Raw genomic sequence first — 16,457 nt, forward strand, 5'->3', positions numbered from 1 at the left:
ATCAATTAAAGGAATGGACAGTTACTCTTCCGAGATGTGATAGTTAATATTTTATGTAATTAAGATATACAAATAAACCCTATATTCTCATTTCTAGATTGACAGAACTTGTACGACTTGACTTTGGTACAAATCCCATAACTTACCTAGGAGAAGAAGCTGTCGCCATGCCCAAGCTGAAGCAACTCTTCCTGGATAACATGTCTCTTCAGGACATTTCTTACACCTCCTTGGAGAAGGCTCCTCAGTTGACAATGGCAGACTTCAGTAAAAACCAGCTTCGAGTTCTTCAGCCGTTGACGGGCCCAGAGAAGCTGGTCAAGGTTAACTTGACTGGTAACCCAATTTTATGCAACTGCTACATGCGTCCGTTCCGGGAGTGGATGGACAGCAAACACGTTCGAGTGGAGGCAGCTTGTTTTGGCCCATCAGCATTCCGGGGGGAAAGACTTGATTCCATGCGACCCATTGACCTACGCTGTGATAGTCGGGCTGCGATTGAAGAACAAGAGCGGCAGGAGCTACTGATTTATCTGACCCCACCACCTGAACTAGACAAGAATAAAATCAAGTGCCCCGAGTCGTGCGACTGTAAAACCGAGCTCCAACACTCGACATGTGAGGGCAAGAATCTTCGCAAGATACCAAAAGGGTTCCCCGAGGACACTAAACTTCTAGATTTAAGACGCAATGATTTCTTTTACGTGCCCAAAAATGCTTTCTCTACCATGCGCAACGTGGTGTCTCTCCATCTCCAGAAGTGTCAGATTAGTGAACTTGAACCAAGTGCATTCAACGGAATGAAGAAGCTGGTCTATCTTTACCTCTCAGAGAATGAACTCTCAACCATCAACCCCACTGCTCTGCAGGGAATCCCTCAGCTGACATACCTCTATCTGGACAGAAACAAGTTCTCTGTGTTTCCCACGGGAGCTTTTAAGCTCGTTCCAAATCTGTTTTCTCTCCACTTACAGTACAACTCGATCACTCACTTGCCTGATAATTCCCTAGAGCAAGCCAAAAAGTTGCGTTGCCTCTACCTAACTGGCAACCACCTTTCCTTCATGGCCCCCAGTTCCTTGGCGGCAGCGGATGACCTCGAAAAACTCTTCCTTGATGACAACCAGCTCAATGAGGTTCCCACCCAGGCGCTCGGTTCATCTCCCATCCTTGATGAGCTGCGGCTTTCTGGAAATCCCATTCGCTGGGTGGGCGCTGGAGCCTTCCTTCCTATGGCTAACTCCTTGAGACACCTCTACTTGAACAGAATGGGGCTGGAGAAGGTAGGTGATTTACCAAGCTTTAGAGTTCCGATTGTCTCGTCAAGCTTTATCTCCGTCACTCAAATATCGTTGTCCATCACTTTCGTTTTCAGTCATCCTCTAATACTTGCTAGCTACTTTGGGAAAGCCATTCTCTGATTAATAAATAACTTTGATGCCATACACTATTTATGATTTGGGGAAAACTTGAACTTTATGTAAGATGCACTTGTTACTAATTAATTGGAATAAATCTGTTTAATATTTTACTTCCGAAGCAAAGTGACAAATCACTTACGAGTATATAGTAAATGGTTTGGAATTTCACAAATTGCTCATTAAAAATTTAAGAGAATTTCATTGCTAGCTTTTACCAGAAAGAAATGGCTATGCTGAAGCAAATTTAATACTCATGGTTTGAAAAATGGCTTCCTTGACGTTATTTTCTGCGTGACAAGCTTATACTTGGTATCATTTTCAGGATGTGTGCACAAATTCAGTATTAAAATGCGGGCAACACACCACAAAATACAGGGGGGTGCAGGGAAATGGGAAGTTTCAGAACTAGGTATTGGCGACCCTGGGGCGTTGGCAGTTGTTTGGCATCAATGCCACCTCATTTACACCTCCTTGCCATTAGTTATAATGGAGCAGTGGAGTGGAGCACGACGAGTGTTTGCTGTGAAAGCCTTCTGTAAGAATGGTGATTGTGTGACTGCTGCGCAATGGGAACTTGGTCATCATTACCAGTTGGGACGTCCTGATCGTGTCCCGTCTGCTCATGCGATTACAATATGGGTGCTAATTTTGAAGAAACGGGTTCAGCCTTAAGAAACAAGTTCCCAGGTGCAGCCACCTCACATACTGCCTGACAATCGATGGCGGCTATTCGACGATTGTTTGGAAGGCACATCATTTCACGTAATGGTGGCATTTCATGGCCTCCGAGATCCCCAGATCTCACTGATATTTTTTTTTTTTTCTGTGGTGTCCTCTTAAAAGCCAAGTGTACCGCACACGACCTGCAACCATTGCTGAACGAAAAAAGAGGACTGAAGAGGAAATCGCTGGCATTCCCCTTGACGTGTTACATCGAGCAATGCAGAATTTCCACAACAGGCTGTCAGAATGAGTGCGGAGAAATGGACAACACCTTCATGATGTTTTCCTCAACACGCAAAATGAATTTTGATTGCCGTCATTAATTGCATATCCTGTACAATACATTTAGTCATTAAACGTAATTTGTAACGTGTTTATTTGTGCATTGAGCATCGGTTGAAAATTTCCCGTTTCCCCACGCCAGCCACCCTCCATAATTAAAATGAAAGTTTTCTGAGAGAGTTATACAAGCTAAAGAGAAGCCAGGATGATGCTGCTGGGATTTAGTTCTGTTAAAAGTGAGGCAGATTATGAGCTAAACGATGTGATGTAGCCGAAAAACCCAGCAATTTGTTCATTTACCTAAAGTCAATGGAAATGTTTGTCAAAGCCAAAATATTAAACTGTACTGCTGTCAAAAGTCAAAGCAGAATCACTAAGCTAAAGCCAGAGTCCAATTACGTGACTTCTTGTTGGAAGGGATGTCAGACATAATGATACCAGTTTCTGTTCTTGTCGCCTGAAGATGTCAATTTACATGACAAGAAATCACAAGGGATGACAAATTAGCGGAGTCCGTGAAGACTTTCCTGCACAATTTCATTTTTCGAAAGTACTGCAAAAGCTCACCCATTTTTGTTCTGGCAGCCAATAACCTGCTACCTTGAGGGCGGCCAGTGCGGTACAAGTGCTTTGTGCAATCCCACTACCCAAAACCCAGATGTGGTACACGAGACATCAAGCAGATGTGCCTCACTGGTCCAAAACACCCGCATTCCCTGTTCCTTGTTGCTACTTTATATGCATTATTGTATTTCTGGCTGAGCGCTCATTGGCTCTCCGCTCTCGCGCACTCAGGTTGTGCCCCTTCGACTTTACACAAAAATCAGAGCTCAAGGCGAGTTGCAGGTTTAGTCAGATTGAGTCGCTAGGGATGTCAGATTAAACGACTGTTTGCCAAGGGAACACACGTAATGTAAAAGGGAGTCTGCGAAAAAAATCACGTAGTGTGACGCGGCCTTAAGCAGCACATGCCGGCAAATGTGTTGTTGTTATCCACAGTCTTGGATAAGCAGGAAGTACACAGCACTGATCTTCATACCACAGCGATGGCGATGCCGTTACGTAAAGACAAACCATAGTGCACAGCATGGTGGCGCCCATATTTAAAAAGGCATAGTTTCCAAAAAAAAGAGTATAAATTAATTTAATAATTACAAAAATAACTCAAAACCCCCATTGAGATGAAAAAGTGGAAAAACAACTCAGAAAAAAGCCAGCAGGTTGTAAGAGCCAACTATGTCGCTGAATGGAGTGAAGTGGGTCAGATGATGTTTGTTAATTTGATTAAGTGCGCTGGTAGAGAGAAGTAATTCATTGTATTTGATTGATTGCTTTTCTAACCTACGTGAGAGCACTTTACATAGACAGTGAGGAGCCACTTCAGCCACCACCAGCAATGTGCAGCATCCACCTGCATGGTGCCACGTTAGCCATTCCTGTGCCAGTATGCAGGGATAAGAAAAAGAGTTAATCAGTTCGAGACCAGGATGATAAGGGGGACATAATGGGCAAGGCCTGACTCGGTAATTTAGCCAGGACATAAGGAAACATCCTACTCCTTTCCTGAGAGTCAGGACCTCAGTATTAGGTTTCATCCAAAGGACGGTGCCATTTTTAAAACACACTGGACGTGGGGCATTAGGATTCCCACCTAAATCGCACGGTAAGCGCCCCCTGCTGGCTCCACCAACACCATTTCCAGCGTCAACCCAAGCCTTTCCTAAGATAGTCGTCCATCCAAGTGCTGGCCGTAGTTCATTAATATTGGTACCCGTACAACGAGATGCTTACTTGATTGTCTGACCAACATCGCTAGTCTTTGGTGTCACGAGAAACAAATGCACTAAACTACAAAACTTCTATATAATATATACACATATCTATATCTATATATAAAAGTCAATGTGTGTGTGTATGTTCCAGCATCACATCCAAATGGCTGGAGCAGTTTTCATGACACTTGGTACACATGTTCCTCATTGGTCGGCTTAAAGTACTGTGGGATGAAATCCACTCCCTTGTCTTTGGGTGATGGTACAGTCTTGTATGCATGTTATCATCCAGTTGACACTCGGAACGACCACCAGAGGGCGAGCTGGAGGCGACTCTCCGCTTTACATTTCAGCGCCACCGCCCGCCTGTTGCCTTTGAAATGAAATCGAGTTGGCCAGTTCTAAACGTGAACTGGATGATAACATACATACAAGACTGCAAGACAGGCACATTCGTGACGCTTCATTGTTTGTTAATTTATTTTGAATTTTAAAGTTCTGTTTTTTTTATCGCATTTTTCTCAAATGATTAAAAAATAAAAAAACAACTTTATTTTCCTGGGTATTTCAGCCAGTTTTATTTAATAGTAAACACAAAACAACTTACCTGGTGTACTCATTACTCCTGTTCCTTTGCTCCAGAATCCTAAAACCTGGACTGTACTTGGCCAGCTGAAGCAACGGAAATCAGTCAGACTTGTGCACAGTTACAAAATGAAAACTTGAAAAGCTCATAAAATATTTGAAAGAAACAACATTAGGCAAAACAGATCTTACTCAAAGAAGGTCTTTAGCCTGTGGATTGTAAAGATGGATTTCAGAACTACAGAAAATTCATTGTTCTCTTTTACAAAACCGATTGCTGTAACACTGGCAATGTTAAAATAAACCGGCATGAAAAAGAGTTAAGATTTGTATTCATTTTGAACTCGGAATTTCAATGATCAGAAGTGAATTTCTACGTAAGGGTGTGGACTGGGTGGCAAGAAACGTAATATTGATTGTGTGGTCTGAAGGTGACCACAGCACTGGAAGGGGAAAAAAGGTCAAAATGATTACACGATCCAGCAAGAGTAAATAATCTGGGGGTCTCAAGCGGACTGAAGTCTCCAACTGTAGCATGTTGGTGAACTAGAGTAGCGAGTGGAAGATTAGGCCGCGTAATTCACGTCCTCCGTTGGGCCCTTGATCAAGACCCTTACATTACAACTGCTCCAGGGGTGCCGTTTGCTGCTGCAATGGAGGCACAATGGAAGTTGCATATAAAAACGCTCTCGTCAATGCGTGTCCGGCTCATCCTTTGAGGTTTGCATGTTTGTTTCCCCACCACTGCTACCTGTTGGGCTATTCTGCGGTTGTGCGAGTACAGAAGGTGGTCATTTCCCTCTTGCCCCTTGCTGTGCGCACCTTCACGTGTGTCCCCAAGTGTGCACATGCAGTGACAGGTAAGTAGGGGCCAAGTGCCAAGCATGGTGTCGAGACTTCTGCAGCTACGGTAAGAAAAAGCTGCCTCCCTACTTGGGCGTATTGCTCCTGCTGTATTCTCGTATCCATTTTGAGTCAAACTTCAGCTGCCAGGGATGAATGGAGCTGCTCAAAAGGCGGTGGCTTTAGGTTCTTGTGGTAAGGTGTGACAACGCCGGCTCCTCTCTTGTATTTCCAACACCTCTTGCATTGGCAGTTGCCACACGCCTTAACCCAGGGCTTCTCAGACTCGGGCCTGGGGACCCCCGGTGGCTGCAGGTTTTTGTTCCAACCAGATTCCTAATCACTGACAACACTGAGCTCATTTAATCAGCTGCTATTATTTTTTTTTCCTCATATTCTTCATTCAGAAAAGCACAGCAGAATGCTTTGTACATTTAGAAATCCGTCTGCTTTTGCTATTGATTTAAATGTTTTAAAATCGTTTGTTGATTTCATTTGCCAGGGTGAGTCAAATTTCTGTTAACATTTGAATGGCAGAAACAATTTATTCACAAAGCATACTTCACAGGAATGTCTCAGTCAGCTCCCCATCATGTTCACCACACAAAAACCAACGAGCAACAGTAACATTTAAAGCCCCGTCACACATTTCACGGGGAATCGACGATACCAGAGTCCGTATTCTGTCCTTCAGGTCACTGATATCACAACCTTTCCTGCTATACACACACGAGCTCCTTCACCATAACACATAACGGGGTGTCAAGTCAGGGGAGTGTGCAGGCCATGGCAGTGGACCATCGACCTGGTTATAAATAAATAATCCATTAGTGTTAACAGAACTTTGACTCGCCCTGTGTTTTTGCGCTTTCTCTGTGCAGTTTCCCCCTTTGTTGTATCTTATTAATGACAATTAAAAACGAGCAGAGCAGACACGCTGGCAAACACGACGGAATCACGAAAGGCTGCAACTACTTCAGCGTCAGAGCCACTAATGAGTAAATAATGGATTAATTAAACAATTAGAACACCTGGAAAAGTAGAATGAAAATCAAGATGAAAATATTGTTAAAAAGAAAAAAAATATATTTTCCCAATATAATTGCTTAGTACATTTTAATATATATTTCTTACTTTCTAAACTCCATCCATCCATCTTCTAACCCGCTGAATCCGAATACAGGGTCATGGGGGTCTGCCGGAGCCAATCCCAGCCAACACAGGGCACAAGGCAGGAACCAATCCTGGGCAGGGTGCCAACCCACCGCAGACTTTCTAAACTTAGTTTTCTAATTTCTATTTTGTTCCCAAAACACAGAACTTGGGAAATAACCGTTCACTTCATTAGCTCAGGAGTTCAATTAAAAACAGAAGCGAATTGGAACAAAAACCTGCAGCCACAGGGGGTCCCCAGGACCGAGTTTGGAGCCCATTACGTGCGTTAGTGTGGCCATATTGACAAATCCTGAACTGAACAGCATTTTGAATAATTTAATAAAGCACTCGTTCTGTTTAATCGTGACTACTGATCAGAAGTCTCGTCTTTTGCATTACTGTAATGGTGACAGTGGGACTGGGCTGGTTCTCTCTTTAAAGATCAGGAAATCAAGTTAGCAGTTATTGGCACACAAGAACACCAGGGGCCTCATGTATAAACGCTGCGTACGCACAGAAACGTTGCGTAAGAACTTTTCCACGTTCAAATCGCGATGTATAAAACCTACACTTGGCGTAAAGCCACGCACATTTCCACGGTACCTCATAGCTTGTCGTACGCAAGTTCTCCGCTCGGTTTTGCAAACTTGCGGCACCCAGCGTCAAAGCAATGGTACTGTTCATGTGTGGTTACTCTTTATTTTCCTGACGCGGCTTTATAAATACACTGAAACTAATCGCATATTGTTTATTAGTGTAATGCATCTGATTGTAATTAACTTGTAACAATATAATGGTCCAGGGAACAGCCATAGTATTCCAAATGCCAGAACTGCTTTAGCGTTGTTACTCTCACTGCACCTTCTTCTTCTTTCAGCTCCTCCCGTTAGGAGTTGCCACAGCGGATCATCTTTTTCCATATTACTCTCACTGCACCACTCGGAGTATTTATATCACTGTATCTGAGTGTGAATCACAGCAGCAGCTGATCGGAAAGAGAATTATCGGTATACAGCATCAGGCACACGCTACCTCAGCCACGGCAAAACGTTTCAAAGCCTTTCCTGTACAGACCTCGCGGTTCAGAAACAGTTTAATCCCAAGAACTATAAACGCATTCAATCAATTGCTCCTTGTAGAACGGTTTGTACTTATAAGTACAATCACCACACTGTAAACTTGCACTACAGTTATAATATCTCACAACCTGAGCCACTTTATAAAGCGCGTATTTACATATGATGACGATATAATTTTTAAAATGAAATGCAGCAAAATATGTTTATTATATTATACAGATAAAACTTTAACTTCATTTAAATAATCTGTATTAATAATTAAACATGTGAGGACACGGTGCCGCAGCACTAGCTAGTTCACAGATTGATCCTGGTTGATTGCTGTATGCTGAAAGGATAGATTGTTGGGCAACCGGTGCACCGTGGAATTTTCTTGGGGCGCCGTGAAAACTTTTGTAAAATATCTAAAATTGCTAGTGTTTTTGAACTTTTGGTTGATTAAAAAGATAATGTTTTTAAAAAACAATATTTTATGTTGGAAAAACAGATAACAGACCACTTACGGAAATGAAGTCTAAGAAACGCGAGAGACTTCAAATGATCGACAAGGAAATGCGCGTCTGTCTTTCGAAAATTGATCCTCGCATCAATCTCATGTGCTGAAAAACAATCTCAACGTTCACATTAATTAAATTTAAGATTTATTCTTTGGTTCCTTTATTAATAAAATGTCTTTCAAACTTGTAAAATTAACTGTTTTTATTGGCGACTGTCCATAGATTGTGTCGTCACGACTTTATTTATGGGCAGTCCCTCAGGTGCGCCGCAACAGAAAATTTTTGCACTTAGTGCGCCGCAACTCGAAAAAGGTTGCCTTTCACTGTGTTAGATGGATAGAATGATTAAACACGTTCTCTTAAGATATTTCAATGTTCCTTAAAAGTTTTGAAGAATTGTCGTCGTAAGCTTACAGATGGCTTAACGTCTATTACAGAGCCGATTGTGTGGCTATTGGGTATTTGGGGAAAGAAAAGTAAGGGCAAGAATTGGGGGTTAGTACGTTTGAAAGAGACAGTACCGCCACCATGTTCCCATGTTTAATAACGTGCTTTCATTCCTATCATCATGAAAAAGATACCATGTTATACATCTCAGCATTTTAATTATTCAGAGAGCTGTAATATCACGAATGTAATGCATTCTGTGTCCTGTCGGAGGAAGAGAAAGCCGGTTTAAGAACCACATAGTGATTCACATACAAAACAAAGCATTTAACATACTACTTTAGTTACGATGGGATTTGAGAAACTAATAAATTAAACCATTTTAAGATGAAGTTTATGATGTTCTACTTTAATGACAAAATAAACTACGTCAAAGTGGAGATTTCGAGATTGAAGTTGACATTTCCTGCTTTTTTCCCCCCACTTTGTGCCTATTTTTTTTTTTTCTCTGTACCCTAATAAGCTTTCATACGACACTCAGACGTTGGGCTACGACTCGCCTTTTCACGGCGACTTGGATATGTGACAACTTTTTTTATTTCGGGCACTGTGCAACTTTGTGGATTTGAGCTTTTGAGTTTCTCCGACACTCTGTCACTCGATCAACTTCCTTTTCTTGTTTATCCCACTGTTTAAACCAACAAATAGTATGTTTTTCCTTTGCTTCCACTTGGTATTCGCTGAAGGAGTTGGGGCGTTACATAATGCGCGTGCACGAGCGTTACTTTTCACGCTGATCGGGATTTATGTAGCGGAAGAACATGGAAGTTGGAGTACGTACAGATTCCTGCATCTGGATTTTTCTGTGCGTAAGCACATTTCGGCTTTTGTGCTTACGCCATGTTATAGTGCCAATTCTACGCACTGCATTATGCACTAGGCCCCAGATGACTGCTGGCGACTGATACAATAATCGGGTTGGGGGAGAAAATGCATTTTAGTGTGGCCACATACCGAAACGTAAGGTTAAGATATGAAAGAGAAACTCCAAAGAAAGCTGTAGGAATGTAAAGGTTTCACAAAAAATAAACTATGTATAGCCTGAGTAAATCTACAAATTCCACGTAGTCCCCTGAAAAACAAAGGCTATACTGAACATTAGAACACTCTAGACGAGAACAGGCCATGCAGCCCAACAAAGCTCGCCAGTCCTATCCACTTGTTTCCTCCAAGAAAACATCAAGTCGAGTTTTGAAAGTCCCTAACGTCTTACTGTCTACCACACTACTTGGTCGCTTATTCCAAGTGTCTATCGTTCTTTGTGTAAAGAAAAACTTCCTAATATTTGTGCGAAATTTACCCTTTAACAAGTTTCCAACTCTGTTCCTGTGTTCTTGATGAACTCATTTTAAAGTCACCGTCTCGATCCACTGTACTAATTCCCTTCATAATTTTAAACACTTCAATCAGGTCACCTCTTAATCTTCTTTTTGCTTAAACTGTAAAGGCTCAGCTCTTTTAATCTTTCCTCATAATTTAACCCCTGTAGACCTGGAATCAGCCTAGTCGCTCTTCTCTGGACCTTTTCTTGTGCTGCTGTGTCCTTTTTGTAGTCTGGAGACCAAAACTGCACACAGGACTCCAGATGAGGCCTCACCAGTGCATTATAAAGGTTGAGCCTAACCTCCTTGGACTTGTACTCCACAGATCGTGCTATATAACCTAACATTCTGTTAGCCTTCTTAATGGCTTCTGAACACTGTTGGGAAGTTGATAGCTTAGAGTCCACTATGACTCCTAAATCCTTCTCATAAGGTGTACTCTCGATTTTCCGACCGCCCATTGTGTATTCAAACCTAATCTTTTTACTTCCTATGTGTAATGCTATGCTAATGCTATGCACAATGACTGAGCCACCACCATTGTAGAGTAACTCAGGTGTTGTTTTGTTTTAAAGCTCTCCAGCGTTGCCTTCAGCGGTCTGGGCAGAGGGATCAAGAGCCTCTACTTGGAAAACAACCAGCTGGAAAACCTGCCATCGCTCACCAACTTCACTGGCTTAGAGGTCATCAACCTGGCGGACAACCCGTTGCACTGTGACTGCTCACTGCTGCACCTCCACAAGTAAGCTCTGACGTGTGTGACCGGAGTCGTTATTACTGGCTCAATCACCGCACTCGTTATTTTCAGGGTTTCTACTTCTCCACAGTTTGCATAACAGAAGACCTTTAAAATCTTAACGTATTTAAAAATCTGGTAAATTGTATGCATGTTTTAAGATCCAGTCTGCATTTGTTGGTGGCCAGATATGAGTTAGGATTGGTGATGTGTCAAATCCGAGAAGAAAAAGACATCCTGATCTCTGTAACATTCTTAGGGAAAACAAGCCATAAACATTTAACTTTTTTAAACAAGAAAAAAAAAAAAAATGTTATGATATGGCTCAGTGGCTGAAGGATCTGCGCAGGTACCTCGAAGGTTGCCAGTTCAAATCCCAGCAGTGACAGAAGGACTGCTACTCCGTTGGGCCCTTGAGCAAGGCCCTTAACCTGTAATTGGTCCGGGGGGGCTTTACAAATAGCTGACCCTGCGCTCTGACCCTAAAACTCTGAGTAAGTTGGGGTATGTGAAACATAAATTCTATATACAAGGAACTGTAAATTGCAAATTTATTATTCTTAAAAAAATAAATAAATAAATAAATACCAAAACGTAAGATTCACAGTAAGGATGGTACATGTAATGTCCAAAGCTTTACTGATGCAAATTTAGTACATGTCCCTTAGGTGATGCATTTGGGACACTAGACACTTGCAGCATAGAGTCTTGTGTTTTACATACCACAACAAAATGGAGTGGGATAGACACGGTGAAGGCACAAATGATAAGCAGTCATAGAGCATTAGCTCTGTTAGGTAGCATATTATTACTGGCTGCCATAAAATTATCCCCTGAAATTTCTAGTCGTGTAACCCAACGTCCTTATGTGACAAGGTCAGCTACCACACTCGTCAGGTTTGACATCCTCTAAGACTAGAAGTTGTGTAATTAAGCCAAAGTTTTGACTGGTTTCCAAATTCCCCAGATCTCAATCCGATCGAACATCTGTGGGATTTTCTGGAAAAACCAGTCCAATCCATGGAGATCCCACTCTGCAACTTTCAAGACTTAAAAGATATGCTGGTAACCCGTTGGAGCCAAATACCGCAGGCCATCTTCATGGGTCTTATGAATCCATGCTTCGGTCAGTCAGAGCTATTCTGGCGGCAGTAGAGGGGCCTTGCGTTATTGGACAGGTGCTTTTAATGTGTGGCTGATCGCTGTACACACTGGTTAATTTATCTAATCTTAAACTGATACAGGCTAATAATTGTAGTGTTTTTTGTTTTTTTTTTATATTAAAAAAGCACTAGGGGCTCAGCCCCCTGCTTGCTTCACTTGCCCACCCTGGGTTTGGTTTACATGATATACAATTTAAACATATTGTTATTTTCATGGGTATTGTTACATATGCATTGTTTTTCACTTTAAAACTTTAGTAAAAACAATAATTGGAATTAACTTTTGATTCTGTGTTTGGACTTGCATCGTGACAATATAACATATAACTGCCCATGATTGAATATCGTTTCTCTATCGCTCTCCCTCTCCAATAAATAAAATGACTTTTTCGAATGTTTGTCTATGCTCTTTCTTCTTCGCTTTGTCGTTGACTTGTCATCTAGAACATATAAAATTATTGTAATGATAAAATTTATAAGAGCTGAGAGCGCAGGAAGTGTGTCTGACAAAAGCATTCACACGACTGAGGTTAGATGACCGTGGTCTTGTTTGAAAATAGTTGTAAGTAGGGCGTGACCTGAAAGAATCTCATGTTAAAAGTCTCCATCTCACAGGACTTCATACCACGCCTACATTTTTGGAATCTTAATTCTCGCTGGTAACACGAATTAGACGATCTACAAGTCTCCGACTTAAAGTTGAAATCTGAACAATATATTCAATCTCTTTTTCACTGTTCTGTTATTTCACCAAGCAATAATTTCCGTTTGCGCTAATACAATCTTTCTTACCTTTTATTGAGACTTTCGAATTTTCGTACTTCCATTATCTCTAACCTGCTCTGTATGTGTACTGCACCAACGTTTTTGAATTTTTTACGACGTTCTACTTTGTCATCTACTATTTGTCCTTTATTTCCGGCCCCAGGCTTGTTTAAGTACACACTATCAAAACTAATGTAGGCTTTCAAAGTTTATTAATTAAAAAAACTGAATATTAATAATCATAATATCCACAAAAATGTAAATTACAAGCCTTATTTAACAAGTTGTAAAAGGCACACTTTTTTTCATCCTAATACAAACATCTATCCATTCCATCTTGTTTTCAAATGATAAAGCAAACCTATTATGTTCACATCAGGTGCCAACCCTAGACAGCTCATTCATTCGTAAAGTGTTACTGAGGTGAATGGCGCCACGTTGATCATTAGAATGCTATACTCTGACATTAACTTTATGGATCTATAAAGGAACAATTTCAAGTCGCAATCAACCTTAGAAAACTTGCATGCGTACTATTCACTCAGTATGTATAAGTAAGGCTAAGACTCGTACACCGGCATGTGGGCAGTCGTGCAAATCAAGATAAACAGCGTTTGGTGTAACCACATACTGCAGTATTGCTAATTTTTCCCCTTCTGTATTGATCTCATCAGGTGGATTGATAAAGTAAATCTGAAGGTACGAGCAAGCTGTTCTAGTCCACCAGAGATGCGAGGACGCAAGGTCAAGGATGCTGAGGTCTTCAAGAATTGTTCAGGAGTGAACCCAGAAAAGGACAAACCCAAAGAGAGCAAAGAAAAGGCTGGTAAAGTCGAGGAAGCATCTCCTAAACCTGAGGACCAGAAGCTTAAAACGGTTAAGAGCACCACGCCTGGCAAACGGAGCCCAAAAGTGCAGACAAAGGGACCTGTGCTTAAAAAAATGAAGAGCAGTTCAAAACTGACTACCAAGCGGGCAAACCCATCTACCGTCAAACCAAATCAAAAGCCAAAGAAAACTTAAACCCAGCAGCCATGCTTTGCGAGTGGGCCACTTAGTATGCTGCTTAAGCTTTTTACTGAAATAAAAGCAGCAGAGGCCAGTGGGTAAAACCATCAAGATATGCCTACTTGTTTCTGGTGGCCAGTCAAGCTTTGTTGTTTCTTGATAGGGAGACTGCGGTCACTGCATACCTGAGGATTGTTTTAAACTGCAGGACACCTTTAACTTCTACTTGTGTGTGGCACATTGAAACACCTAATGGTCAGAGAGAGACGCTTATCTTAAATGATCATTGAAAAGACCCCCTCATCTTGATATGCTTCATGCATTACGCTGTGGAACACTGATTTCATAAAATAATCTTTTTTGCACCACCACTGCTTCAGGCTTTTTCCTTTTTATTGTGGGCAGTGCACAGACGTGGCTTATCATACCACACCATGACTTTACCGTTTGTAAAAGGGATCATCCATGGAACAACATGTTTCAGTTCTTTATTATATTCTTTGTTCTTTTACATGCTAACTATTACTTTGTGCTTTAAGCAACTGTGCTTAATTCCCACCACACTCTCAATCGCAAGTGCAAATATCTAAACTTAGTGTCACCATACTACCTGCAAAAATACAAGAAACAGTTTTGAAGGATTAATCATGAGGGGGAATCCTGAATGGAATTAATTAGCACACTGGCTCCTAGGTGTTAAGAAAATGGGGGCTGAGTTGGACACTTATTTAAAATGAAGGCCAGATTTCACACAAATGCTAAGGTTCTCCTTCATGCAAAGAACCATAGACACATGGAAAAAATGAACAAGTAGAGTGGTGGTGCGCAGAACTTTAGGGACCTTCAGACCTCGACCTGATTATATTGTGGACAATCTTGGGCTGAATGGCTTGTTTTTGTCAGAATTATTTTAACGTTCTAAGAAAAGAGTATTAAACCTTTAAAACGACTAAATGCCAAAGAACAAGTAATTGGCTGCACTTACGCCTTGGCTGGGCATTTTTTCCCCCGACTAAATTGTTTTAATTCAAACTAGGGGGCTGCGCCATTGTGAAGAGGGGGGCTGTACGCACCCCAAGGAGACGCGCTCGCTGCTCCAAAACCCCCTCTTAAACGCTGATACAATGGGAAACAAATAGTTTTTTTTTTTTACCTCCTCTTTGCTCGATGAGCTGCTGACGTGCCGCATGATCCACATCTCGTGTGGCGCTTCAAACATTTAAAAGCCTGTACAGCAGCTGTCCTTTTGTCTCACTGCCTTGTCTTGTAAATGTTCATTTCAATTTAGAGTGCGTAAAGGGAACTTGGCGTTAAGTCTATAAGGTAAACCTGTGGCAGTCACGAGGATGCTAAGACTCGCACCATCTGAAGACGGTGACTTGCTTATTTTACTATGGGGACCCCATGAACACACCCAGCCTTGACCCTGCATGCACGCACTCACTCGCACACAGAGACACTGAGAGAGAGGCTCAATGAATCGATAATTAGGATAACTAGGGGGCTTTGCCCCCTGCTCACTTCGCTCACCAACCCCTTCCCCCTCCCCCGGTGCTACGTGCTGCTGTGAAGAGGGGGGCTTAACGCACCCCAAGGAGACACGGCTGCTCCTCCGAAATCCCCTCTTAAACGGTGACGTTAATGGGAAACAAATTTTTTTTTACCCCCTCTTTGCTCGATCACCTGCTGGTTTGCTGCTGCCATGTGATCTGCATCTCGCATGGTGCTTCGAACAAACAGCTGTCCTTATGCCTCACTGCCTTGTCTCTCTTCTCCCCCAGACATCCTCAAACACTATTCTATCTCTTTTCGCTGTTCTGTTATTTCACAGAGTACTATTTTCCGTTTTTTTGCTATAATTTTTTTGAGCCTTTCGAATTTCCCTACTTCCATTCTCTCTAGCCTTCTCTGCATGTGTACAACGCCAACATTTTTGAATTCTTTACGACATTCTACTTTGTCTTTTTCCGGCCCCGGGCTTTCTTTTTTGCATTCTTTTCCCTCCCAACACTTTTGGGTCTCTCTTCGAGACGCTGCTTTCTTCTTCGCTTAGTTGTAGTCATGCCATCTAGAATGTATACATTTTTTAAGATATGAGAGCACAGGAAGTGCGTCTGCCAAAAGCATTCCAACAACTGAGGGGTTAGATGACCGAGGTCTTGTTTGAAAATGGTAGGTAGTAGGGTGTGACGTGAAAAAGTCACCGTCTCACAAGATTTGCTTCCAAAGGCTGTAAGTATGACGTGACTTGACCGTCTCGCAGGACATGAAAGTGTCTCACTTCAAAAGGTCACGTCTCATCACCAGAACAAAAAGTCTCATCCCAAGATATATTTTTTTTAATGTATATAATAGAGAGATTACGGTTTTAAAGTTATATTCAATCATGAAAATCACTTTTTTAAAAACTAATCAGTACACCTGATCAGCTGGCCACGTGTGTACAGTCGAAACATTTTAATGCGAAGAGTTTGAAGAGCGGCGTTTCACTTGGGAATGCGCTCATTCCAAATAATGGCTAATATTGTCAAGCTGGCTGTCTAGAATGGGTTTGGACGTGAAAGATGAGACTTCAAACTGACGCAATGCAAAAGCCAGGATTTGCAAAAACGCGACAGAATTTGAGTATTCAGTTTATTTTAGCACTTAAAAAAGAAAC

The 16,457-nt window shown here is 41.8% G+C and overlaps 1 protein-coding gene across 2 annotated transcripts in view; it reads left to right on the forward strand.

Moving 5' to 3' along the window:
• LOC120536919 (chondroadherin-like protein) overlaps positions 1-14,166 on the forward strand; it is a 29,013-nt gene extending 14,847 nt beyond the window's left edge. For both annotated transcript variants that reach the window (XM_039765493.1, XM_039765494.1), the window contains exons 5-7: positions 98-1,283; positions 10,702-10,868; positions 13,465-14,166. In XM_039765493.1, the coding sequence (XP_039621427.1) occupies positions 98-1,283; positions 10,702-10,868; positions 13,465-13,813 (1,702 nt within the window). In that variant the 3' untranslated portion in view covers positions 13,814-14,166. The remainder of the gene's footprint in view (positions 1-97; positions 1,284-10,701; positions 10,869-13,464) is intronic.
• Positions 14,167-16,457: the final 2,291 nt, after the last annotated feature.

The sequence above is a fragment of the Polypterus senegalus genome, chromosome 10 (assembly GCF_016835505.1).
Source record: "Polypterus senegalus isolate Bchr_013 chromosome 10, ASM1683550v1, whole genome shotgun sequence".
NCBI lineage: Eukaryota > Metazoa > Chordata > Cladistia > Polypteriformes > Polypteridae > Polypterus > Polypterus senegalus.